The sequence below is a fragment of the Sus scrofa genome, chromosome 9 (genome assembly GCF_054392235.1).
Source record: "Sus scrofa isolate SSC_HxYL_T2T_F1_AM1 chromosome 9, Sscrofa_HxYL_maternal_Yorkshire_Landrace_v2.0, whole genome shotgun sequence".
NCBI classification, from domain to species: domain Eukaryota; kingdom Metazoa; phylum Chordata; class Mammalia; order Artiodactyla; family Suidae; genus Sus; species Sus scrofa.
Genome location: NC_139391.1, coordinates 76,409,214 through 76,431,291, shown reverse-complemented (window position 1 = coordinate 76,431,291; position 22,078 = coordinate 76,409,214). Strand labels below are relative to the sequence as shown.

The following is a 22,078-nucleotide window of genomic DNA, read 5'->3' as shown; positions in this document are numbered from 1 at the left end:
GGCACTAGTTACATGAATGTGCTCAGTTTGTGAAAATCACCAAATGATTTGTGCACTTTTATGTGTATATGTCAAACAAATAAAAAGTTAAAAAAGATCGCTTTGGCTCTAGAAGAGAAAATAAATTCTAGAAGAGAGTGGAAGTAGGGGTAGCAGTTATGAGGCTACTGAAGTTTTCCAGATGAAAGATGATGGCTTCAACTAGCATGGTGGTAGAAATAGGGAAAAATGGATTGGTTCTAGATCTAATTTGTATTATAGTAAAGTATTAAGTATTATATGGAAACATAAAATTGTTAATATTTGATCATTTTTGGCCTTCAATTTCAAATGGTTCAATCTACCAGGAAAGCATTGTCAGGGCATTGGGAATCCTTGAATTGTTATTGTTTCTCTATTAAATATGCTAACTCTTGGTTTTTATATCATTTCATTGTGATATTAAGAATAAAAACTTAGGGTTTTACTTGAGAACAGATATTGAGTTTCAGTGAGTCTCTTCTATTCAAATAACCATATTGCTTTTTCTATGATGAGTTATATTGCAATTTTTTCTATTTTATCTATACTAGGATTTGTGTACTAAACAAGGAGTAGTTCTTAATGTGACTGACTACTTAATTAACATACTAGTATTATAGTCTACTTTGCTGTAAAGACTGAAAACAGATAAAAACCTGTTTTAAAGCCTGTTTTGTTTTCAGAGTCAAGAGTTAATAAGTGTTTGTGTCATCAAAGAAAGTATAAATTGCATTTGAGCATATGGATGTTAAATACCAAGTTTATCAGCTCCCCCCCACCAGAACTAAGGTAGTTTTTGTGTCCGTTTAGGTAGCCTTGTGTAGGCTGTTAGATTTTTGAAGAGAAGCATGGGATCAAGAGGCGCTGGCTGGTGCAGTAGGAGATCTTTAAGTTGTGAGTACAGAGGTGTCTTAGCCAAGCTGCTGAGATGTACAAAGAAGGCTGCACAGTGAATTCTGACCCTGTAGCCTTTTCTGTTGTAACCGAATCTTCAGATTCGTATCCATCAAATTGACATGTGATAGTCTAAGGAGAAAACAACCTTGGAAATTATCTATTGAAAGTAATTTACTCCCTCATCTATCATGTTCTCAAATGGCCTACATTTGAGCAAAGCAGTGGGAGAATAATATCCATATTCTGAAAGTTGAGAAGGTCTATGGAAAGGCATTTTAATATTATTCCTTCTCTATTAACATATGTATGTTTTTCACACAGACATATAAAAAATAAAAATGGAAGCATCAGATGACACTGACACATATTTATATATGTTTACATATTATATATATATTTTAACCAGGTTTGAATTCATTTCCTTGTATCAGAAAAGCAGAGAATCATGATTCCTGGTTACTATTAGATTTTCAGAATGTACAGATGAAAAGCAGTTAATGGAAATCACCCTAATAGTGCATTGTGCTTCACTGAGTAGAGGAGTCATCTAGAAGTTTCTAATTTTTTTCCTTGGAGACCATTACAAAACATAAACCCCGAATCAGGGATGGGCTGGATGAGAGGAAACAATCTGCAAATGTTTGCTCGAAAGATGCCCTTTCCTGTTTAGCAATAGAGTGAAATCAATACCAACCTCCAGATTTGTTGACCTGTTTGTGAGATGGAAACTAAAAAGTGGAAAAAATGGAAGTTTTCCCTGAAGATAGATTTTTTTTCCCTCTTTCAGATGTAGCTAGTGTGAACAAACTAATGACTAGAAAGATCTTCAGACCTCTATATAGTATTGAAGAATGTCATGTTGAGAAAGGGCATACTTTCCCTGTATCACTGTGCCTGAATCTGCTTGGATTTTTCTACCAGGAAATCATATTAATCAAATCTCTTTTCTGCTGTACGAAAGGTGAAGGCTGACTAATGCTCGACTTTGGGTGAAATTGGATGTGGAAGAAAATTCTGACTTGAAATAATACCAGACTTTCCATAATCCTGTGTTGTTGAAGTCTTAGTTCAGGATTGCAATTTCCATTTTAGGATTTGTGAAATCCCGGAGTCCTGCCAGTGAACCCAAGCGGTACTGTGCCCTTTTTAGAGGCAAAACAAAACAACAGCAACAAAAGCTCCAAACCAAAAAATAAAAAATGAATAAAAAATAAAAACAAAATATTAATATAAATGTATTGACATGTAAAAAGAAATACTTGCTTTGAAAGTGTTTAGGAGTGGGTTTTATGTATGTATCTTCAAATCAAATAAAGAGAAGCAATCGTTTGCTGCCAGTACAAAAAACCACAAACTGCTCCTCATCAAGTTCATAAAGTTTGCTGGTTATATGATTAGTATAAAATAATCTGGAGTTCCCGTCGTGGCGCAGTGGTTAGCGAATCCGACTGAGAACCATGAGGTTGCGGGTTCGGTCCCTGCCCTTGCTCAGTGGGTTGATGATCCGGCGTTGCCGTGAGCTGTGGTGTGGGTTGCAGACGCGGCTCGGATCCCGCGTTGCTGTGGCTCTGGTGTAGGCCGGTGGTTGCAGCTCCGATTTGGCCCCTAGCCTGGGAACCTCCATGTGCCGCGGGAGCGGCCCAAGAAATGGCAGCAACAACAACAACAACAACAACAAAAGACAAAAGACAAAAAAAAAAAAAAAAAAATCCAATCTCTTATAATATCTTATAATATTTTATCTCTTATAATAGAGATAGAATGTGTCCCCAAATCTGATTTTTGAAAAACTTGATTCCAAATCTATATATCTAAAGTGTGGTCGCTTCGAAGTGCTTTTCCTGGGAAACTGCATACTTATTTCAAAAATTCACCTATTTTTAAAACTCTTTGGAAGTTTTTTTTTTAAATCTGTAGCATATTTCTTTGAATAACTTTTGAGGGAAGGCTGAATTTTTGGGTATGAAGTCATTAAGAATAGGGAACCCACAAATAAACTCATGCATTTTTGGTCAACTGATCTTAGACAAGCATGCCAAGAATAAACAATGGGAAAAGGATAGTCTCCTCAATAAATGATGTTAAGAAAACTAGATATCTACATGTAAAAGAATGAAACTGAATCCTTATTTTACACAATACACAAACATTAAGTCTAAATGGATTAAAGACTTAAACATAAGACCTGAAACCATAAAACTCCTAGAAGAAAACACAGGGGAAAAGTGTTTCTTGATATTGATCTTGGCAGTAATTCTTGGATATGACACCAAAAGCACTGGCAACAAAAACAAAAGTAGACAGTTGGGACTATGTCGAACTAAAAGTCTGCACAGGAAAGGAAACAATCAACAAGAGGATAAGGTAACATTTCAAATGGGAAAAAGTATTTGCAAACAATCTGATAAGAGGTTAATATCCAAAAAAAAAAAAAAAAATGTAAGGAACTCATACAGTTCAGTAGCAAAAATCCAAATAAACCAATTAAAAATTGGGCATAGAAATGAATAGACATTTTTCCAAAACAACATACAAATGGCTAACAGGTGTGTGAAAAATTACTCAGCATTATTAATCAGGGAAATGCAAATCAAAATGACAATGAAATAATCTCACACTAGTTAAAATGTCTTTATCAAAAGACAAGAGATAGCAAATGTTGGCAAGGATGTGGAGAAATGTGTGGTGTTGGTGGCAGCATAAATTGGTGCAGTCACTTTGGAATACAGTATGGAGAATTCTCAAAAAATTAAAAATAGAACTACCATGTGATCCAGCAGTCCCAATTGTGCATATATATCCTGAAGGAAATGAAATCAATATCTCAAAGAGGTACCTATATTTCCATGTTTATTGCAGCATGATTCACAATAGCCAAGATGTAGAAGCAACTTACCTGTCTATTGGCTAATGAATAGATAAAGAGACTGTGGTGTGTGTGGTGTATGATGTGTGTGTGTGTGTGTGTGAGTATGAATATTACTCAGCCATGAGAAAGAAGGAAATCCGGCCATTTGCAACAACAGAGATTAAACTGGAAGATATTCAGTGAAATAGGCCAGACACAGTAAGACAACTACTACAGGATATGGCTTATGTGAGGCATCTAATATAGTTAAACTCAGAAGCATTTTGTTGTAGTGTCTTCCAATCTAGAAAGTTCCTGCTTTTTTTTTTTTTCCTTTTGTGCTCATGATACTTTTTTTTTTTTTTTTTTTTTTTTTTTAATGGCTGCACCTGCGGTATGTGGACATTCCTGGGCAAAGCATTGAACCCAAGGTGTAGCTGTGACCTATGCCACAGCTGTACAACTCTGGATCCTTTAGTCCACTTCACTGGGCTGGTGATTGAACCCTCACCTCTGCAACCTGAGCCAGTGCAGTCAGATTCTTTAACCCACTGCACCACAGCAGGAACTCCTCATGACATTTTTTAAGAATATTGGCCAATTCATTGAATAGGCTTCAAATTGGGTTTGTCTAATATTTCCTCATGATTAAATTCAGGTTTTGCATTTTTTTCCAAAATACTATATAATGATGTATTCTCTTCAGTGCATCGTATCAGAGGCAGATGATTTTGATCTGTCCAACACTGTGAGGTTAGATTTGATCATTTGGTTAATGTAGTGTCTATCAGGTTTCGCCACTGCGAATATACCATTTTTGCCTTTGACGTTTGAAAATGTAAATGTAGTTTTAAAAAAAGTACTGAGCAGGTGGAGTTCCCATTGTGGCTCTGTGGGTGAAGAACTTGACATTGTCTCTGTGAGGATGCACGTTTGATCTCTGGCCTTGCTTATTGGATTATGGATCAGGCATTGCTGTAAGTTAAAGTGTAGTTTGCAGATGTGGCTTGTATCCATCATTGCCGTGACTCTGGCGTAGGCTGAAGTTCTGATTCAGCCCCTAGCCTGGGAACCTCCATGTGCCTCAGGTGCGACCTAAAAGAGAAAAAAAGTACTGAGTGAGAGTTAAGTATATACAGTCTTTCAAGACAATATTATAGGACCACTCACTGGATGTAGAGTTTTATTCGTTAAAGAAGGCTCGTTCATTAGCTGTCAAATAACATTTTCGGACAATACAAATTTCCTGTTTCTCACCATTATTCTTGCCCTGAATTTTAGCATCTATTGATGATACTTGCCTGAAACAGTTAAAATGGCGATGTCTGCTGAATGATGTTTTCTAGTTCCACCATTTCTTCTACAGTTACTAGCGGAATGATACTGCAAGGAAGAGTTGTCTTTGTATCAGTAGAGAGTATATAGGTTGCTATTTTATTCTGTGGGCTATAATCTATTTCTGTAATTATTTATATTGTTGCTCAAGTATTCCCCAAATTGGCCACTGGGAGACCCTATGAATTGAGAGCCCTTACCTCTTAACCGCTACTCTAAACTCCTTCTTTATAGTTCTACCCATTTGTTTCAGAAAGGCCCCATGCAATCCTGTTTTAATAGATTCTCATTCACATGGATAATAGGATGCTTTTCTTGGCTTCTGATTATGACTCTATGCCCTTCTTTTTTTCTTTTTGTCCTTTTTTTTTCTCTTTTTTTTCTTTTTCAGGGCTGCACCAGCCGCGGCCTTTGGAGGTTCCCAGGCTAGGGGCCAAATCGGAGCTGTAGCTACGGGCCTACACCACAGCCACAGGAACGCAGGATTCTGAACTGCATCTGTGACCTACACCACAGCTCAAGGCAGCGCTGGATCCTTAACCCACTTAGCGAGGCCAGGGATGGAACCTGGGTCCTTATGAATGCTAGTTGGATTCCTTAACCACTGAGCCACCATGGGAACTCCCTCTATGCCCTTCTGAAGGAAAAAAAAAAGCAATTTCTAATCTGTCATACTCCAGGTTTGTTTGCTACTCTCACAGTTTTTGCTATAGATTCTCTCTCTCTCTATATATACACACACACATATATATATATATGGGCATTTTCAACTTCAAGGATGATTCATGATAAATATCCTGTACAGGCAATAGGGATTCAGCTAGTCTCAGTACTTTTAATTATCTTCAATTTGATTTAATTCAACAAACACTTATTTCAGAGTACAGAGGAGAAAAGTAAAATGAAACCTATTCTCCATTCTCAACTAGTTTGCTATCTAGTGGGGGAGATCAGATATACTTGCACTTATGGTAAAGCTACAGCAGGATGTGATAAGTATTTGAACAAAATTTTATGGGAACATAAAGAAGGATAAGATTCATTCCAGTTTGAGGGTGGGGTAGGGTGATGGAGAGAGATAGGGCAAGGAAGAGGGTACATATGAGAGCTTCTTAAATGTTTACCAAACAAGACAAAGATATAAATGCTAAATTGAAGAAGGTCTCTGCCAGATAACTCATTTCATTTGCCACTGGTCTTTATCTTCATTATTTCTAGACTAAGTTTCTTTTTAAAGTTTAAATAATTATTTAAAGTTTAAATAATTCTGAAAACCAAAAGTCAGAGTGGTTTACATTTTTACAGCTAATTGCTGAGACATGTAACTGATGGTGACCTAGAGATGATAACCTAGGCTTGTAATGAGAATGGCTAAAGCTTACATTAGTTTGCATTGCCCAGTCTTAAAAATGGAGAATCAGAGCAAGCATGGGTTGAGAATGTTTTATATAATCTCTCATTCCACCCTTTGCTCTTCAGTTCTTTTGGCAAAAGAACCAACTCTCTAACTGGGTTCAGAAAGAGCTCCTGTCATGGTGTCCCTTTAGGAATTATCTAAGCAGGGAAGAGAATGATGAATTCCAGGACAGTGACTGCATTGTTGAGCAATAAGCAAGTATCAGTGGTTTTTAGAAAGTGATAGTACCTGGGGAGTCTCATTGTGCTTCATGTAAATAATTGCCTTTTTTTTTTTTTTTTTTTTTTTTTTGTATTTTGTCCTTTTGGGGCCACACCCATAGCATATGGAGGTTCCCAGGCTAGGGGTCTAGTTGGAGCTGTTGCTGCTGGCCTATGCCAGAGCCACAGCAATGCCAGATCCAAGCTGCATCTGCAACCTACACCACAGCTCATGGCAACGCCAGATCCTTAACCCACTGAGTTAGGCCAGGGATCAAACCCTCAGCCTCATGGTTCTTAGTCAGATTCGTTTCCACTATGCTACAACGGGAACTCCAAGTTGCCCTTTTTTTGAAGGGGCTTTTCTCTTTTTAGTATGCCGTGCGTCTGCTGCTGGTATCCCTTTTTTTTTCTGCTGCTTTTAGTACCCAAGGCATTTGTAGTTTCTGAACACTGGGGATGAGGTTATTTGACTCCTAGAGGTTCTGTGCTAAAGTTTTTGATGCCTCAAAATTCCTTAGGCCTGAGGCCTTCCAGAGAGCAGGGCAGAAGACATAGCAGCCTGGATGAATGAAAATTCATGTGAGCTTTAGAAGGAGAAAACTGCCTCTCACAATCTGGTGGAAAGTAAAACAGAAAATGCCACTTGCTTTTGTGCAGAAAATAGTAGTGAAACTACTTAGCATCCCAGAGAAATTTTCTTCGTATATGGGTAATGTACATTTATTAATTTATAGGGATGAAAGGTGAATTTCATGCACATTACTATAGTATTTTGAAAAGGATTGGTTCTGAGAAACTTCTGAAAATTATTTATCTATAATTAAGTGCTTTCAATGCTTCTGGCACCTAGAGATATGGAAATTGTCCCCTCTTAGTCATCTTATGCGGAATGTAAACACCCAGAAATATACATGTATGTATATAATGGCTTTTCTATGTATAATTTATGTTCACAAGTGTAATTTATATTACAAATGACACTCTTTGGATGCAGAATTTATTCTCATCCTCTACTACTTGCTTCTTCCATCTAAACTTATTCAATAAACATAGAGAATTAAATATATACTTGATCGGTGGAACAAAAGAAATGAGAGACAAAAGTTTTCTCAAACTTTCCATCAAGTGGTTTAAAAATTGTCATTGATTTTAAGTCCTGAGTTGAAGTTCTTTTTTTATATACATGTTAGTATATGTACACACACACTCACACATACACACAGTAGTCTGAAAGATGATGTGGAAATGAGCCTACAAGAAAATAACTCAAAATTAATAACATTATGAGTATCAAAACGAATGTTGCATCTGTGGAGTAGTTTTTTTTTTTTTTTTAAATTTTATTTTCCCACTGTACAGCAAGGGGGTCAGGTTATCCTTACATGTATACATTACAATTACAGTTTTTCCCCCATCATTTCTTCTGTTGCAACATGAGTATCTAGACATAGTTCTCAATGCTATTCAGCGGGATCTCCTTGTAAATCTATTCTAGGTTGTGTCTGATAAGCCCAAGCTCCCGATCCCTCCCACTCCCTCCCCCTCCCATCAGGCAACCACAAGTCTCTTCTCCAAGTTGTGGAGTAGTTTTGAATTTTATTTGTATCATAATTAATCACCTTTGGGAAGTCCTTTTCATTTGGGAGATACATCAAGAGCAAGAGGTTTCTTGATTCTTGGTTCTTTGGAGAGTTAGACTCTTTGGCCAGAGTTATGGAAAAGGGATTGTGTCACAAGTGAAGTTACGGTTTCAGGACTTCTTCCAAATATTCCTGCTTTGGTTGTAGGAGTAGGAGCTGAGGATTCTTGAAGCAGTCTTTTTGGTCAAACAGTTTAACAGGCTGTGAGTCTAGTGCCAGTGATTCCATTTCTAAAGGATTTTCCTTTGAAGTGTTTGTTCCTCAATGTGTTTTTCCAGCCAAACATATGCCTGTGATTTGAAATCAGCTTAAAATTTTTCTTTCACACTTTAGTGTTCATGTTTGGTTTGCTGGCATTAAAAAATATAAAATAAACATGTGTGGCTCCTGAAATCCCTACAGTGATTTTGCCACTAATGTTAATTTTCATGGGTGGAGTTTAGTTGTCTCTGACTCTGGATGACACTTGCAAATTATTTTTTCAATAAATTTATTTCTGGGAAAGGGTTAAAGGAAAATATGCTCAAACTTGCATAGACTTTGCATTTCTCTCCTAGAGTTTCTTAGAAAATTATTTATTATTTGTTAACCATTGTCTTAGTTGAAAGTTTTTACTGTGCCAGGGATTTAAGTGTTATTTTTGACCAGTATTGTGTTTGGCTTGTGGCTTGAAGCTCTACTCATTGAATTAGTTCCTCCTGATAATTCATTGAACATGAGTGAGCAAAACATTAACAACACTGTGATCTATATGTTTCCCTCCTTATTCTGGAGAGGTGAGACTTGTGTTTGATAAGCCATTATATTCAGACAGGGTAAATTGCCTATAAGACATTATATTCAGAGAGGGTAAATTGCCTATGATTCTACTGGTTTTGTGAGTGGTCATTGGAGGCACTGTTTCTGCCCCCTCCCCAACCCCTATTTCAAATGTTGAAGCCCTAATCTTCAATGAGATGGGGCTTTGGTAGGTAATTAAGTCATGAGGGTGGTGCTATCAAGAATGAGATTAGTGCTTTATAAGAGGAGACAGAAGAGAGATTGGGATTCAAATGTTGGAGGGTGGAGAAAGAGGCCAAAGTGTGAATTAGAATAACTGTGAAGGGATCTCTTGGAAAGGAACCAAAGGAGGCTTATGTTCTATACCCTTGGCTTCAAAAGTAGGCCTTAGGTTTTCTCTTCCAGGGATCTGATTTTCAGATCGTGAAGGACCAATTTTGAACAGTGGAGACTTTTCTAAAGCCCTTCTCTCTTAATGACTAAGGATGGAAAAATCCTTTAATTTACCCACACACTGCTAGAGACTGAATGTTTGTGTCTGTTTCTGTCCCTTTCCCAACCTCCATTTCAAATGTTGAAGTCCTAATCTTCAATGAGATGGGGCTTTGGTAGGTAATTAGGTCATGAGGGTGGCACTATCAAGAATGAGATTAGTGCCTTTATAAGAAGAGACAGAAGAGAGATGATCTCTGCCATGTGAGGATTCAGCAAGAAAGTGGCTGGAGTTCCTGATATGGCACAGTGGAATCAGTGGCGTCCCTGCAATGCCAGGACGCAGGATCAATCCCCAGCTCAGTACAGTGAATTAAAAGGATCTGGCATTGCTGCAGTTTTAGTGTAGGTCACAACGGCTGCTTGGAACTTGCCCAGGAAATTCATATGTCACGAGGCAGCCAAAAAAAAAAAAAAAAAAAAAAAAAAAAGGGAAAATAAAAGTGGCTGTCTGCAAACCAGGAAGAGAGCTCTCACCAGACACAAATCTGCTGGTACCTTAATCTTGGGCATCCCAGTCTCTACAACTGTGGCAAATAAATATATATTGTTTAAGCTACCTAGCCTAAACAAAGACAGACATGTTTCAGGTGAATTCAGGCTTCAGAGAACAAAAACAGCAATCAGTCATTGCTTACAGATGAAAAGAAAATTATCAGTTGTTTGGGTACTACCTATTTTGAAATCCAGTCCTGATTATTCTAGTTGGTGCTATTTCTTGGACTAAGGTGACTTCTCAGAATACGTCTTTGTCCAGGTCCTTTTATTTAAACTTTTTTTTATTTTAATGATTTTTTTCCATTATAGCTGGTTTACAGTGTTCTGTCAGTTTTCTACTGTACAGCAAGGTGACCCAGTCATACATACATCTATACATCCTTTTTCTCACATTATCATGCTCCATTATATGTGACTAGATACAGTTTCCAGTGCTATACAAAAGGATCTCATTGCTTATCCATTCCAAAGGCAATAGTTTGCATCTGATAACCCCAAATTCCCAGTCCATCCCACCCCTCACCCCCCTTGGCAATCTGTTCTCCAAGTCCATGAATTTCTTTTTTGTGGAAGGGTTCATTTGTGCCATGTGTTAGATTCCATGTACAAGTGATATCATATGGTATTTGTCTTTCTCTTTCTGACTTACTTCACTCAGGATGAGAGTCTTTTAGTTCCATCCATGTTGCTGCAGATGGTACTATTTTGTTCTTTTTTATGGCTGAGTAGTATTCCATTGTGTATAAACAGTACATCTTCTTAATCCAATTATCTGTTGGTGGACATTTAGGGTGTTTCCATGTCTTGGCTATTGTGAATAGAGCTGCAATGAACATGCGGGTGCATGTGTCTTTTTGAAGGAAAGTTTTGTCTGTATATATGCCCAAGAGTGGGATTGCTGGGTCATGTGGTAGTTCTATGTATAGTTTTCTAATGTACCTCCATACTGTTTTCCATAGTGGTTGTACCAACTGACATTCCCACCAACAGTGCAGGAGGGTTTCCTTTTCTCCACACACCTCTCCAGCATTTGTTATTTGTGGACTTATTAATGATGGCCATTCTGAATGGTGTGAGGTGGTACCTCATAGTAGTTTTGATTTGCATTTCTCTAATAGTCAGGGATGTTGAGCATTTTTTCATGTGCTTGTTGGCCATTTGTATATCTTCTTTGGAGAAATGTCTATTCAGGTCTTTTGCCCACTTTTCCATTGGGTTTTGGCTTTTTTTGCTGTTGATTTAAGTTGTTTGTATATTTTAGAGATTAAGCCTTTGTCAGTTGCATCATTTGAAACTATTTTCTCCCATTCTGTAAGTTGTCCTTTTGGTTTTTTTTTTGATGGTTTCTTTTGCTGTGCAAAAGCTTGTCCGTTTGATTAGGTCCTATTGGTTTATTTTTGCTCTAATTTCTGTTGCTTTGGGAGACTGACCTGAGAAAACATTTGTAATGTTTTGTTAGAGAATGTTTTGCCTATGTTTTCTTCTAGGAGTTTGATGCTGTCTTGTCTTACATGTCCAGGTCCTTTTTTAACACTAGCTTCAATGATGTGATTCTGAGGCCTTGTGGCTCCCATGATAGGTGGCCCTTGTTTCTTCCTTGTCATGAAATTAGTGTTGGTCTTGTTGATGATCTCTTGGGTTCAAATGCTGGAAGCTGGAGAAAGAGACGAAAGTAGGAGCAGGTACTTCTCACTCAGGAGACCTTCTTATTTTGAAGAATGTACTAAGTTCTCATTTCTTTACTATGCATAGTGGGCCCACTGACATATAAAACCAAGATGACAGATAGACTATTGTGAATTCCTCTAGTTCACCACAACTGTTGGCTCAAGTTAGTAGCTTTGGCCATTTCTCCAGGCTCTACTCTTGGAAGGCCAGGACTTTCATAGTTATCATATTCATGATAACATGTATGTTTCATTAGGTCATAAAGCTGATATCTCGGGGAAAAAATACATTTGTTTTCTCCATTTTCTTCTTTTTCTGATTTCACATTATCTCATCTTTCTTTTCAGCTAAATCAGATCTCCCCTCTTCCTTTCAAAAGACAACCAGTCTGGTGTAGAGGTTCCTTTTAAAAGAGGTTGTCTTAATTTATGACATTTATTCGTTCAACACATAATTTTGGTAAATTCTACATGTTGAGCTTTGTGTGAAGAAATAATCAGATAATATAAATATGTTATAAGTTTTGACCCCAGATAGCTCATAATCTAGGGAGGGAAGTGGCATACTAATTATTAACACTAATGTAATATATGAAATGATGAATTAGTAGCACAAATAAAATGCTGTAGGGACTCAGAGGAGATTTGTCCTTTCTTGCCCAGTATCTGTCTTTCTGCTGGTTGACTGGCACCTGGCAAGGCTATCTGTAGGAGATAACATGTTAAGCATACCCAGAATATGGTATGTTACCATAGTAACTATAGCCTCATCTTTGAAAGATTGAAGGTTAGTCCAATCATAGTGACCCATCCTGCTAGGTATATTTTTGTCCCCATTTGATGATTGCAACCTCATAGTCACTATGTGACATTATATTGTAATAGTAATAGAAATATTGTATCATATCTTTATTGTATTACATTATATTGTGTTGTACTGTATTGTGTCACATCCTTAGAAAAAAGAGAAAGGAAAGATGTTGAGATTTGGGATATGGCCAGTAAAATTTTTCTTTCTTTACTAATGCATACTTGTTTATAGCAGAGACTTTGAAGGAAGCTAGTTACAGATTTCTATTTGGAATGAGAAAATTTTAAGAGACATAGAGATGGACAGAAGAGAAAATGAAGAAAAAGAAAGAGGAAATTTCCATATAGGACGTGCTTGGGTGGCTGTCAGGAAAGGGGAACAAGAGAATTTCCTGTACTATTTGAAGAACCAACCCAGTGGTTTACTTAGGATTTTATGTTTATTTGGGGTAGCTTGGAAGGGGCTATTAAATATTATGGTGGGGGAGCTCTCAACTTCTACGGTGCCAAAAAAATGGGCAAATAGTTTTTATTAGGAGGTAATTTTTTAAGAAGCACTTTCATACAAAGGACCTTTTTCCAAATTTAGAATCGAGGCATTGGAATAGAACTTTAGGTAGTTCTAAAATGAAGATTTATTGAAAGGAACTGCACTTGACTCCAAAAGAATGCAATATCTTATCTTTGATGTAATTTAAATAGATGAGTTTATATACAAGGAAACAATGTCTCCAACCACCCAAATAACACCACAGTTATCCTCATGTCTTACTAGCCCACTCCCTGCTCCATGCTTTTTGTCTCAGTGTCCGCAGTGCTTGGGGCAAAAATAAAGTGTGCCTGGGGTCAGTGCCTTTGGAACCCTTCTGAAGGCCAGTTGGTTAGATGAATGATTAAATGTCTCTCCACTGAGCCTACTCAGCATTAAATTTCCCTGGATCATATCCACATTCCTACCTTTGACTTTAAACTGAAGTTGGGATTTGCTTGTTCCTTTTGGCACATTTTCATATCATGAGCACATTTTGTGATATGTCCATCTGCATGGCTATCTAAATAAGGGCAGACTTATGGGAAGTGTGGCTGAGAGTTCGCTTAAGATCCTTTGCAGGCCCCTGCCTGCCTGTTTAAGATTGGCAGCCACAAATGAGGTTAATCATGAGTGTATCAAATGTGGTAGAGTGGTCTGGTCAGACTTACACCTGGGAGTGTTGAGTCCTGCTCTGAATCAAATGCCTGGTACTGTATTGGTGACTTGGGCTTTGAGCTCTGCTGACTTGTCAGGGGGACAAGTCAACAAATCTTAGCTGAATAGTTTGTGGTATCTATTAGGAATGCTAGATAAGGCAGTTCCATGTAACCCCTATCATTGTGCATTCTTGGATTGAAAATAAGCCAGTCTCTCAACAGTTTGGAGAGAAAGCCTTATAACTGGCACTTTGAACACCATAACAATGAAAATGATAAGTGGAGACACTTTGAAGAGGACCTCTATATCCTCTGACTTGCTAATATATAAAAATATGAAGGATCTAGATGCTTGCTATGAAAATACAAGTGGGAACCAAACTGTGTTTATAACAGCTGAAGATCTTTCTGCCATTTCCCATATGAGTACCTAAGTGACTGAAATTATAACTGCCTTAATTTGATGTGTCAATGTATACTCTGTAAGTCATTATGGAACCCATGACATTCCCAGTCTGAAATCAAAGCAGTATTAAGAAAGAAGAAAAAAGGATTAATTATTAGTATTGATAAACATGTAATTAACGCTCATATAAAAGCAAATGCTTGCATGCGCATGGTTAATTATCAGATTTTTAGAGGGCAAATCTCCAAAGAACCACATGCCAGTTACAAATTAAACTTAGAAGGTTTTCCAAGGACCAGTCATCTATTTAATATCTTACATGAAAGCAATGGTGATTTCATCAGAACCATTGGAGAACACAAAATGATGTGTCATAAGTAATCTTAATCCTTAATTAATATGAAAGGGTAATAGTCAAATGATTTTGCTCTTATTCAACTATTATGATATAGCTGGTTAATTGCAACTTCCAAAAGAGGTAAAATTTCCAGCCTTAAATTATGAATGACATTGAAATATGACTTTGTTATTTGGTGCTTTATCACAGCTATGCTTTGCCAGCAGTAGAGCTGAATTTTGAGTGTTCAAGGAAGAGCAAACATACTCATTATGCATTGCCACTTTGTTATTTATTATTATTACTATTTTTAAATGCTTTTTAGGGCCACACCTACGGCCCAGGCTAGGGGTTGAATCGAAGTTGTAGCTGCCCTCCTACCCCTACGCTACAGGAACATGGGATCTGAGCTGCGTCTGCGACCCACACCATAGCTCAGGGCAATGACAGATCCTTAACCCACTGAGCGAGGCCAGGGATCAAACCCGCAGACTCATGGATGCTAGTCGGGTTCATTAACCACTGAGCTATGAAGGGAACTCCCCACTGCTGCTTTGGTTGCAGATTTTTCCATATTTGATTCTTAAGTTTTCAAGTAATGGCTAATATGTCTACTCACATGTAAGTATTAGTTGTTTGGCTTTACTCCATGGGATGAAAATTTGATTATTAAATACTTCTGGGAGTGCCTGTTGTGGTGCAATGGAAATGAATCTGACTAGTATTCATGAGGATGCCGGTTCAGCCCCTGGCCTCACTCATCCCATGTCACTGTGGTGTAGGCCAGCAGCTGTAGCTCCGATTTGACCACTAGCCTACAAACTTCCATAAGCTGCAAGTGCGGCCCTGAGGAGCAAAGAAAAAAAAAAAAAAAAGAAAAGAAAAAAAAAGAAATTCTTACTCTTTATAATTTTATTTCACAATGGGATGAGATGATTATGCAGTTTGTGTATATCACTTGATGATATGCATTTATCCTTTGAAGGTAGGTCTATTCGTAGGAGAATAACTTTAGATTAGTTATAAAAAGCAAATGACCTCCTCTCCAAAAACTGGGTAATTAGCAATAATTGAATACACCCAAATGCTGTTCATTTTAAATTTTACTTCTTTTTGAGAATTTGCAAACTACCAGATATTATCCAGGTAGACTCTTATAATAAGAAGTTTCTTCTATTTATACATCAATTTTCTCAGAATTTAAGAATACATCATACTGTTTGACCAAGACTATGCCTTCTCAGCAAGTCGACTCTTGGGACTTAAATGGGACTTCAGACTTAACCTAGTATGTCTCATCTCTCCCTACTCCTATAGAATCTGTTTTGCAATCAAATATATGATATTTAACTTATCACTGTCAACCTCAGAATATTGGAAATTGTTGTTAAGGGAGGTTGTGGAGATGTTCAGGAGCTTAGACAACTTTTGATCTTAGATGAGTTAGATGTTCAATTGCTTAAAAGTATAAAATCTCTAGAGATTCTTTCTTGTGCTATGATGTTAATATTATACATGAAGCTGCTCTTCAGAGATAAGATGTCTCGAGTTTTATAACATGTGGAAGTAAAATATATGGCAAGAGTAGCACAAAGGGCAAGAGGGAGGAAAGGAGTTAACTATTCTAAGTTTGGTGCATCATTAAAGGGTAAAAGTGTGAATCTGGCTCACAGTCATTCAAGAATTATGAAGATGATGTTTAGGAAGCTGATGTATGTTCTACAGGACAGGAAGGTATTGATAAAGACTCCATAGGACCACTTTTACCTCAGGCATTAGATGGTTTCCTTTTTGTGGTAAGTCATGATGGAAACATATTTATATTGGGAAATGTCAACACCTGCAGTGTAAGTGAGAAGGCTTGGTTAATGCATGTGTCTACAATATCTTGCATGAAGAAGACAGAAAGGATTTTCCTAAAATTATGGGAATCTACAGTTAATGGAGTTGCCTGGAAAAATGAGACTCAGAGAGGAAAAAAGCTATCCATTTAATTGCTGTACATTGATGAAAACACCACATGATATTCTGGAAGACATAAATACTAGTCCTGAAGTGCACCAGAGATAATAGAACAATGCAATGCTTTTCTGCCTTAGTTATGAGCTGTGATGGAGGAAAGGAAAGAGATATTGCAATCTCTAGGGCAACCACCAAATAAATAACATACAAAGCCAATAGAGGAGCTAAATATGGAACTAAAACCATATTTGATTAATCCAAAAGAAGGCAGAATAAAGACCAGAAACAGATGGGGACAATATGGGAAAAATATCAAAAGATAGCCAAAACCTAGTACATCAGTAATTATATTAAGTGCAACTTGACTAACACGCCGAATAAAAGACAAATATTGTCAGACTAGACCCAACGATGTCCTTTTTATAGAAGCTATTCATTAAATAATAGGTAACAGATAGATTGAAAGTAAAATGATAGAAAAGATATACCATGTAAACACTAACCCAAAGTGAGCTACTGTGGCTATAATACCAAAATAGATTTTAAGGCAAAAAAAATTACTGAAAATAAAAATAGATATTTCTAAATACTGAAAGGCCCAATTCAACAGGCCCTGTGTCATTTAAGGTCATTGTTTCCTTAGTGTTTTTCTGTCTGGATGATCTGTCCATTGATGTAAATGGAATATTAAAGTCCCTTATTATTATTGTATTGTAAATGTCTCCCTTTATGTCTGTTAATATTTACTTTACATATTTAGGCACTTCTATATTAGGTGCATATATCTTTACAAATGTTATATCCTCTTCTAATGTTGATCCCTTTATCATTGTATAGTGCCCGTCTTTGTCTTTTATTATAGACTCTATTTTAAAAGTCTACTTTGTCTGGTATGAATACCACTGCCCCAGCTTTCTTGTCGTTTCCATTTGCATAGAAAATCTTTTTCTTTCCCATCACTTTGAGTTTATGTGTGTCTTTGGCTTTGAAATGAGTTTCTTGTAGGCAGCATATAGGTTGGCCTTAGTTTTTTTGTTTTTGTTTTTTAATCCAGTCAGCCACCCTATGTGACTAAATGGAGCCTTTAGTTCATTGACATTTAAATAAATATTGATAGGTATGTATTTACTGCTATTTTGTTATTTGTTTTCTGGTTGTTTTTGCAGTTCTTCTCTATTATTTCCTTCTTTTTGTCTGTTCCCTTGTGGTTTTGTGATTTTATTTAGTTCTATGTTTGTTTTTTGTTTTGTTTTGTTTTTCTCTCTAGTTTTTGTATATCTAATGTGGTTGTGTATCTATTTGTTGTTACCATGGAGTTCATATATGTTGACCTATAACTATATGTACTTGTTTCAAACTGATAGTCATTTAGATTCAAGCACATTCTAAAAGCTTGACATTTTTAAAAACTCTTCCCATGTTTTGTGTTTTTGATGCAATATTTTATATCTTTATGTATACCCTTTAACTGTTTGTTGTAGTTGTAGTTGGTTTTTGTCTTTCAGCCTTCACACTAGATTATTTAGGTTGTTGATCCACAGCCTTCACTATATATTTGCCTTTACCAGTGGGATTATTCCCTTCCCATAATTTCTCATTTCTTATTGTAGCCTTTTTCTTTTTCACCTAAAGAAGACCCTTTAGCACTTTTTGTAAGGTTGGTTTAATATGATGGATTCTTTCAGTTTTTGCTTGTCTGAGAAGCTCTTTATCCCTCCTTCAGTTCTGAATGATAACCTTGCTGGGTAGTGTATTCTAGGTTACGGTTTTTTTTTTTTTTTTTCCTTTCAGTATTTTAAATATATCATGCCTCTCCCATTTTGCCTGCACAGTTTCTGCTAAAAAGCCAGCTGGATATCCTTTTGAGTGTCCCTTGTATTTGACTATTTGTTTTTCTCTTACTGCCTTTAGAATTTGCTCTTTAATTTTTGTCCTTTTAATTAAATTTCTTGGCGTGGGTCTCTTAGAGTTCATCTTGTTTGGGATTCTCTTTGATTCCTATACCTAGATATCTGTGTCCTTCATTAGGTTTGGGAAGTTTTCAGCCATAATTTTTTCAAATACATTTTGACATTCTCTCTCTTTCTTCTTCCAGGAATCCTATAATGTGAATTTTGTTATGTTTGATGTTGTCTTAGAGGTCCCTTAAACTATTCTCATTTTTTAAAATTTGTTTTTCATTTTGCTCTTCTTATTGTGTGATTTCCATTATTCTATTTTCCAGATTGCTTATGTGTTTTTCTGTAACAACTAATCTGTTAATTCCCTCTGTATTTTTCATTTCAAGTTATTGTATTCTTCAGTTCCGACTGATTCTTCTTTGACATATATATATATATATATATGTTAAAATTCTCACTGTGTTCAGCTATTCTTTCCCCTGTTCAGTTGGCCTTCTTGTTACTATTGCTTTGCATTCTTTATCAGGTAGATTATTTAAATTTGTTGCATTAGGGTTTTTTTAAAGATTTTTTTATTGTTCTTTCATTTGAAACATATTACTCTGTCTTCTCATTTTGTTAGACTTTCTTTATCTCTATAAAATTAAGTGAAGCCATTACCTTATCCCAGCCTTGCGTCCTTTTGGGAACATCCCTATGTAGTCTGTATGTGCCCAGTGGCTTGGGTGGGAGAGCTAGATCTGAAGTGAGCATGGGCTGCATCTTCCCCTGGGTTGTGCTGGTAGCCACTGTCTTGGTGAGAGGCAGGGCTGGAGTTGGGCAAGATAGAGCCAGAGCCAGTTGTAAGCCAGAGCTTCTCCTGTGCTTAATGGCTTTCAGTACCCTATCAGCAGCAGGAATGGGGCTATATAGAGTATGGGGCATGAGGGAGTTGAGTTTCTCCCAAATGTGATGGCAGTCTTTGTCTTGGTTTGAGATGTGCCTGGGGCCTGAGGGCTTGGGAAACCACTTCTTTTTTGGTTTCACAATATGTGTACCTTGGTTGGAGACTTGATTGGGGCTGGAGGGGTTGATGCTACACTACAGACTTGGCCCCACTCCCTTCCAAGTGTGCATAGGCGTGTGTGTTCCTGAGATGATGGTTTCTGCCCTGCAGCTAGCTTCACTCTCTTTGGAGTGTGTGCAGTGTGCAAGCTGGAAATGGCAGCTTCCATCCTGGCCAGAAACAGGGTCCAGGAGTTCCTGTCCTGGCTCAGTGGTTAAAGAGTCCAACTAGGTACCATGAGGTTGTGGGTTTGATCCCTGGCCTCTCTCAGTAGGTTAAGGATCTGGCGTTGTCGTGAGCTGTGGTATAGGTCACAGACGCAGCTCAGATCCTGCATTGCTGTGGCTCTGGTGTGGGCCAGCAGCTACAGCTCTGATTAGACTCCTAGCCTGAGAACCTCCATATGCCATGGGTGCGGCCCTAAAAAAAAAAAGAAACAGGGTCCAAGCCGGCTCTGTTCCCTCCATTGCCTCTCAATGGCAATGGTAGCCTCTGCTTGATGTAGTGTCAGAGCAAGAGGGCCTGGATCAGGAGCCAAGCATGGGCTGGAGGGTACACTGTGGTGGTCCTGGCAAACAGACCAGAGTCCCAGGTAATTTTCAATCTGCTACTTCCACTCCCTGACTTGGAGTAAGCAACTCTGTGTACACTGTCTTCAAGAGCAGAGTCTTGGTTTCTCATAGCCTCCCCAGTAAGCCCCACTGTTTTTCAAATTCATCACTGACTCATCTTCCTGGTGTGGACCCCAGGGCTGGGGTGTCTAATATGTGGCTTAAATCACTTGACCCCCCAGTAAGGATCCCCTAGCCTGTGATATTCCCCTTCTCTTCTGTGTTCCCTGCTATGGGCATGGGTCCTGACCAGAGTGCTTCTCCTCCTTTCCATCCATACTCCGTGTGACTCTTGCTTAATGGCCTTGGCTGTAGAACAGCTGTTCTGCTAGTTCTGAGGTCAATTTCAGTAAAAGTCTCTCTATACATAGTTGCAGTTTAGATGTGTTCAGGAGGGGAGGTTAGTCCAGTATCTTCCTACTCTGCCATCTTGATCTCCCTGTGGAATACTTCTTGATTTACCTTGGATCAAATAATAAATTGCAGTGGATACTGGAAAACACTTTGAGCTGAATTATGATAATAACCACCAAAAACCCCCAAGGTTTGTGGGATGCATTTAAGCAGTGCTTAAAGGAAAATTAATGTATATGTTAGGAAAGTAGAAAGGTTGATGGTCTATTTTGTAAGCATTCATTTCAGGGATCTAGGGAAAAAAAGATCAAATTAAACCCCAAAAAAGTAGGAGGAAGGAATTAATATAGATAAGAACAGATATCATTGAAATAGAAAGAGTTTACTTGATTCCACAAGCTGCTTAATTTTCTTCATCTGTAAAATAGGAATAAAATTCGACCTTACTTCATTGGATTGTGAGAATTAGGCAAACTAACACATGCAAAAACTTTGAAATGTTGCTTGTCATATTAAGAAGCACAACAAATACTAGCCATGTTGCTACTACTGCAGCTACTAATGGAACTACTATGAACTTTATGCACATATTCTTACTTTTTAGAAAATATGGTAATCACATGGGCCACGAAGACTCTAGAGCTTCTGAAGAAAGTGGTACTTGCCTGTTTATACAGGGACATTGCAATGCCGTGGGAGTTGGTGTATGGTGGACTACCCTTTCAGTATATATCACATCCTATCACCCCTCTGCTGAAAGTCTTCCTACTGCATTTAAGATAAAATTCAAACTCCTTATCATGGTCAACAGGGATGCATTAACTGACCTCTGCCCATGTCTTTAGCCTTACTTCCTTTCCTTTCCTCACTGCACTCCAGATATTTACCTTAAGAATCTTCTCACTGTCTATTTCCTCTAACTGGAATAGTGTTTCCTCAGCTCGTTGCATAGCACATTTATTTTCACAAGGCAGTTTAAATGTTACTTTTATAGAGAGGATTTTCCTGACCACCCTGTCTGTGGTTTGTTGGATTTCTTTTCTCCTCTGCTGTTCTCTATCTCAGCATCTGTTGATTTCCTTCATGAACTGTCTCTCAATCTGTAATTATTTCATGTATTTACTTGTCCTTTGTCTCACCCATTAGACTGTTATCTTCATGAGATGGAGTCCTTGACTGTCTTGTTTAGAATGCATCGATGGAGCCTGGTGTGGTGGTTGGTGCGTAGTAGGTACTCAAAATATTTGTTGAAATAATGACTGGCTCTGATAGGGTTGCTGTCCTGAGTGGGAGGTTGTAATAAGTGACACCTTCTGTGACATCTTCTGACTCTAAGACCCTGAACCTACACTGTGACTATTCTATTGCTTGTTCTAGGGAGAAAAGTGGTCAAGTCCAGTAAGAATTAGGCAAGTTCCTCTATAAGGGTGAATTTGAGATGCCACAAGTTCTTCTTCTTAGTGGAGCTATGAGATAATAATATGTGGTCATTTTCCTTGAACATTTACTGTGATTCTTTGCTATGTAGGAATTGACCCTTCCCCCAAACTCCATGATTTTCCCCTACCTAGTGCTACGCTGAAGGACTTTCAGCAGACCCAAGATAAAAATAATGTATTCATTAAAGTGATACTCTCTCAAATTTTAAATTTGACAAATAACAGGC

The 22,078-nt window shown here is 37.6% G+C and overlaps 1 protein-coding gene across 1 annotated transcript in view; it reads left to right on the top strand.

Moving 5' to 3' along the window:
- Positions 1-21,783, top strand: part of MTERF1 (mitochondrial transcription termination factor 1) — a 113,638-nt gene extending 91,855 nt beyond the window's left edge. The window contains exon 4 of the mRNA XM_084976990.1: positions 21,559-21,783. Coding sequence (XP_084833116.1) covers positions 21,559-21,668 — 110 coding nt within the window. The 3' untranslated portion in view covers positions 21,669-21,783. The remainder of the gene's footprint in view (positions 1-21,558) is intronic.
- Positions 21,784-22,078: the final 295 nt, after the last annotated feature.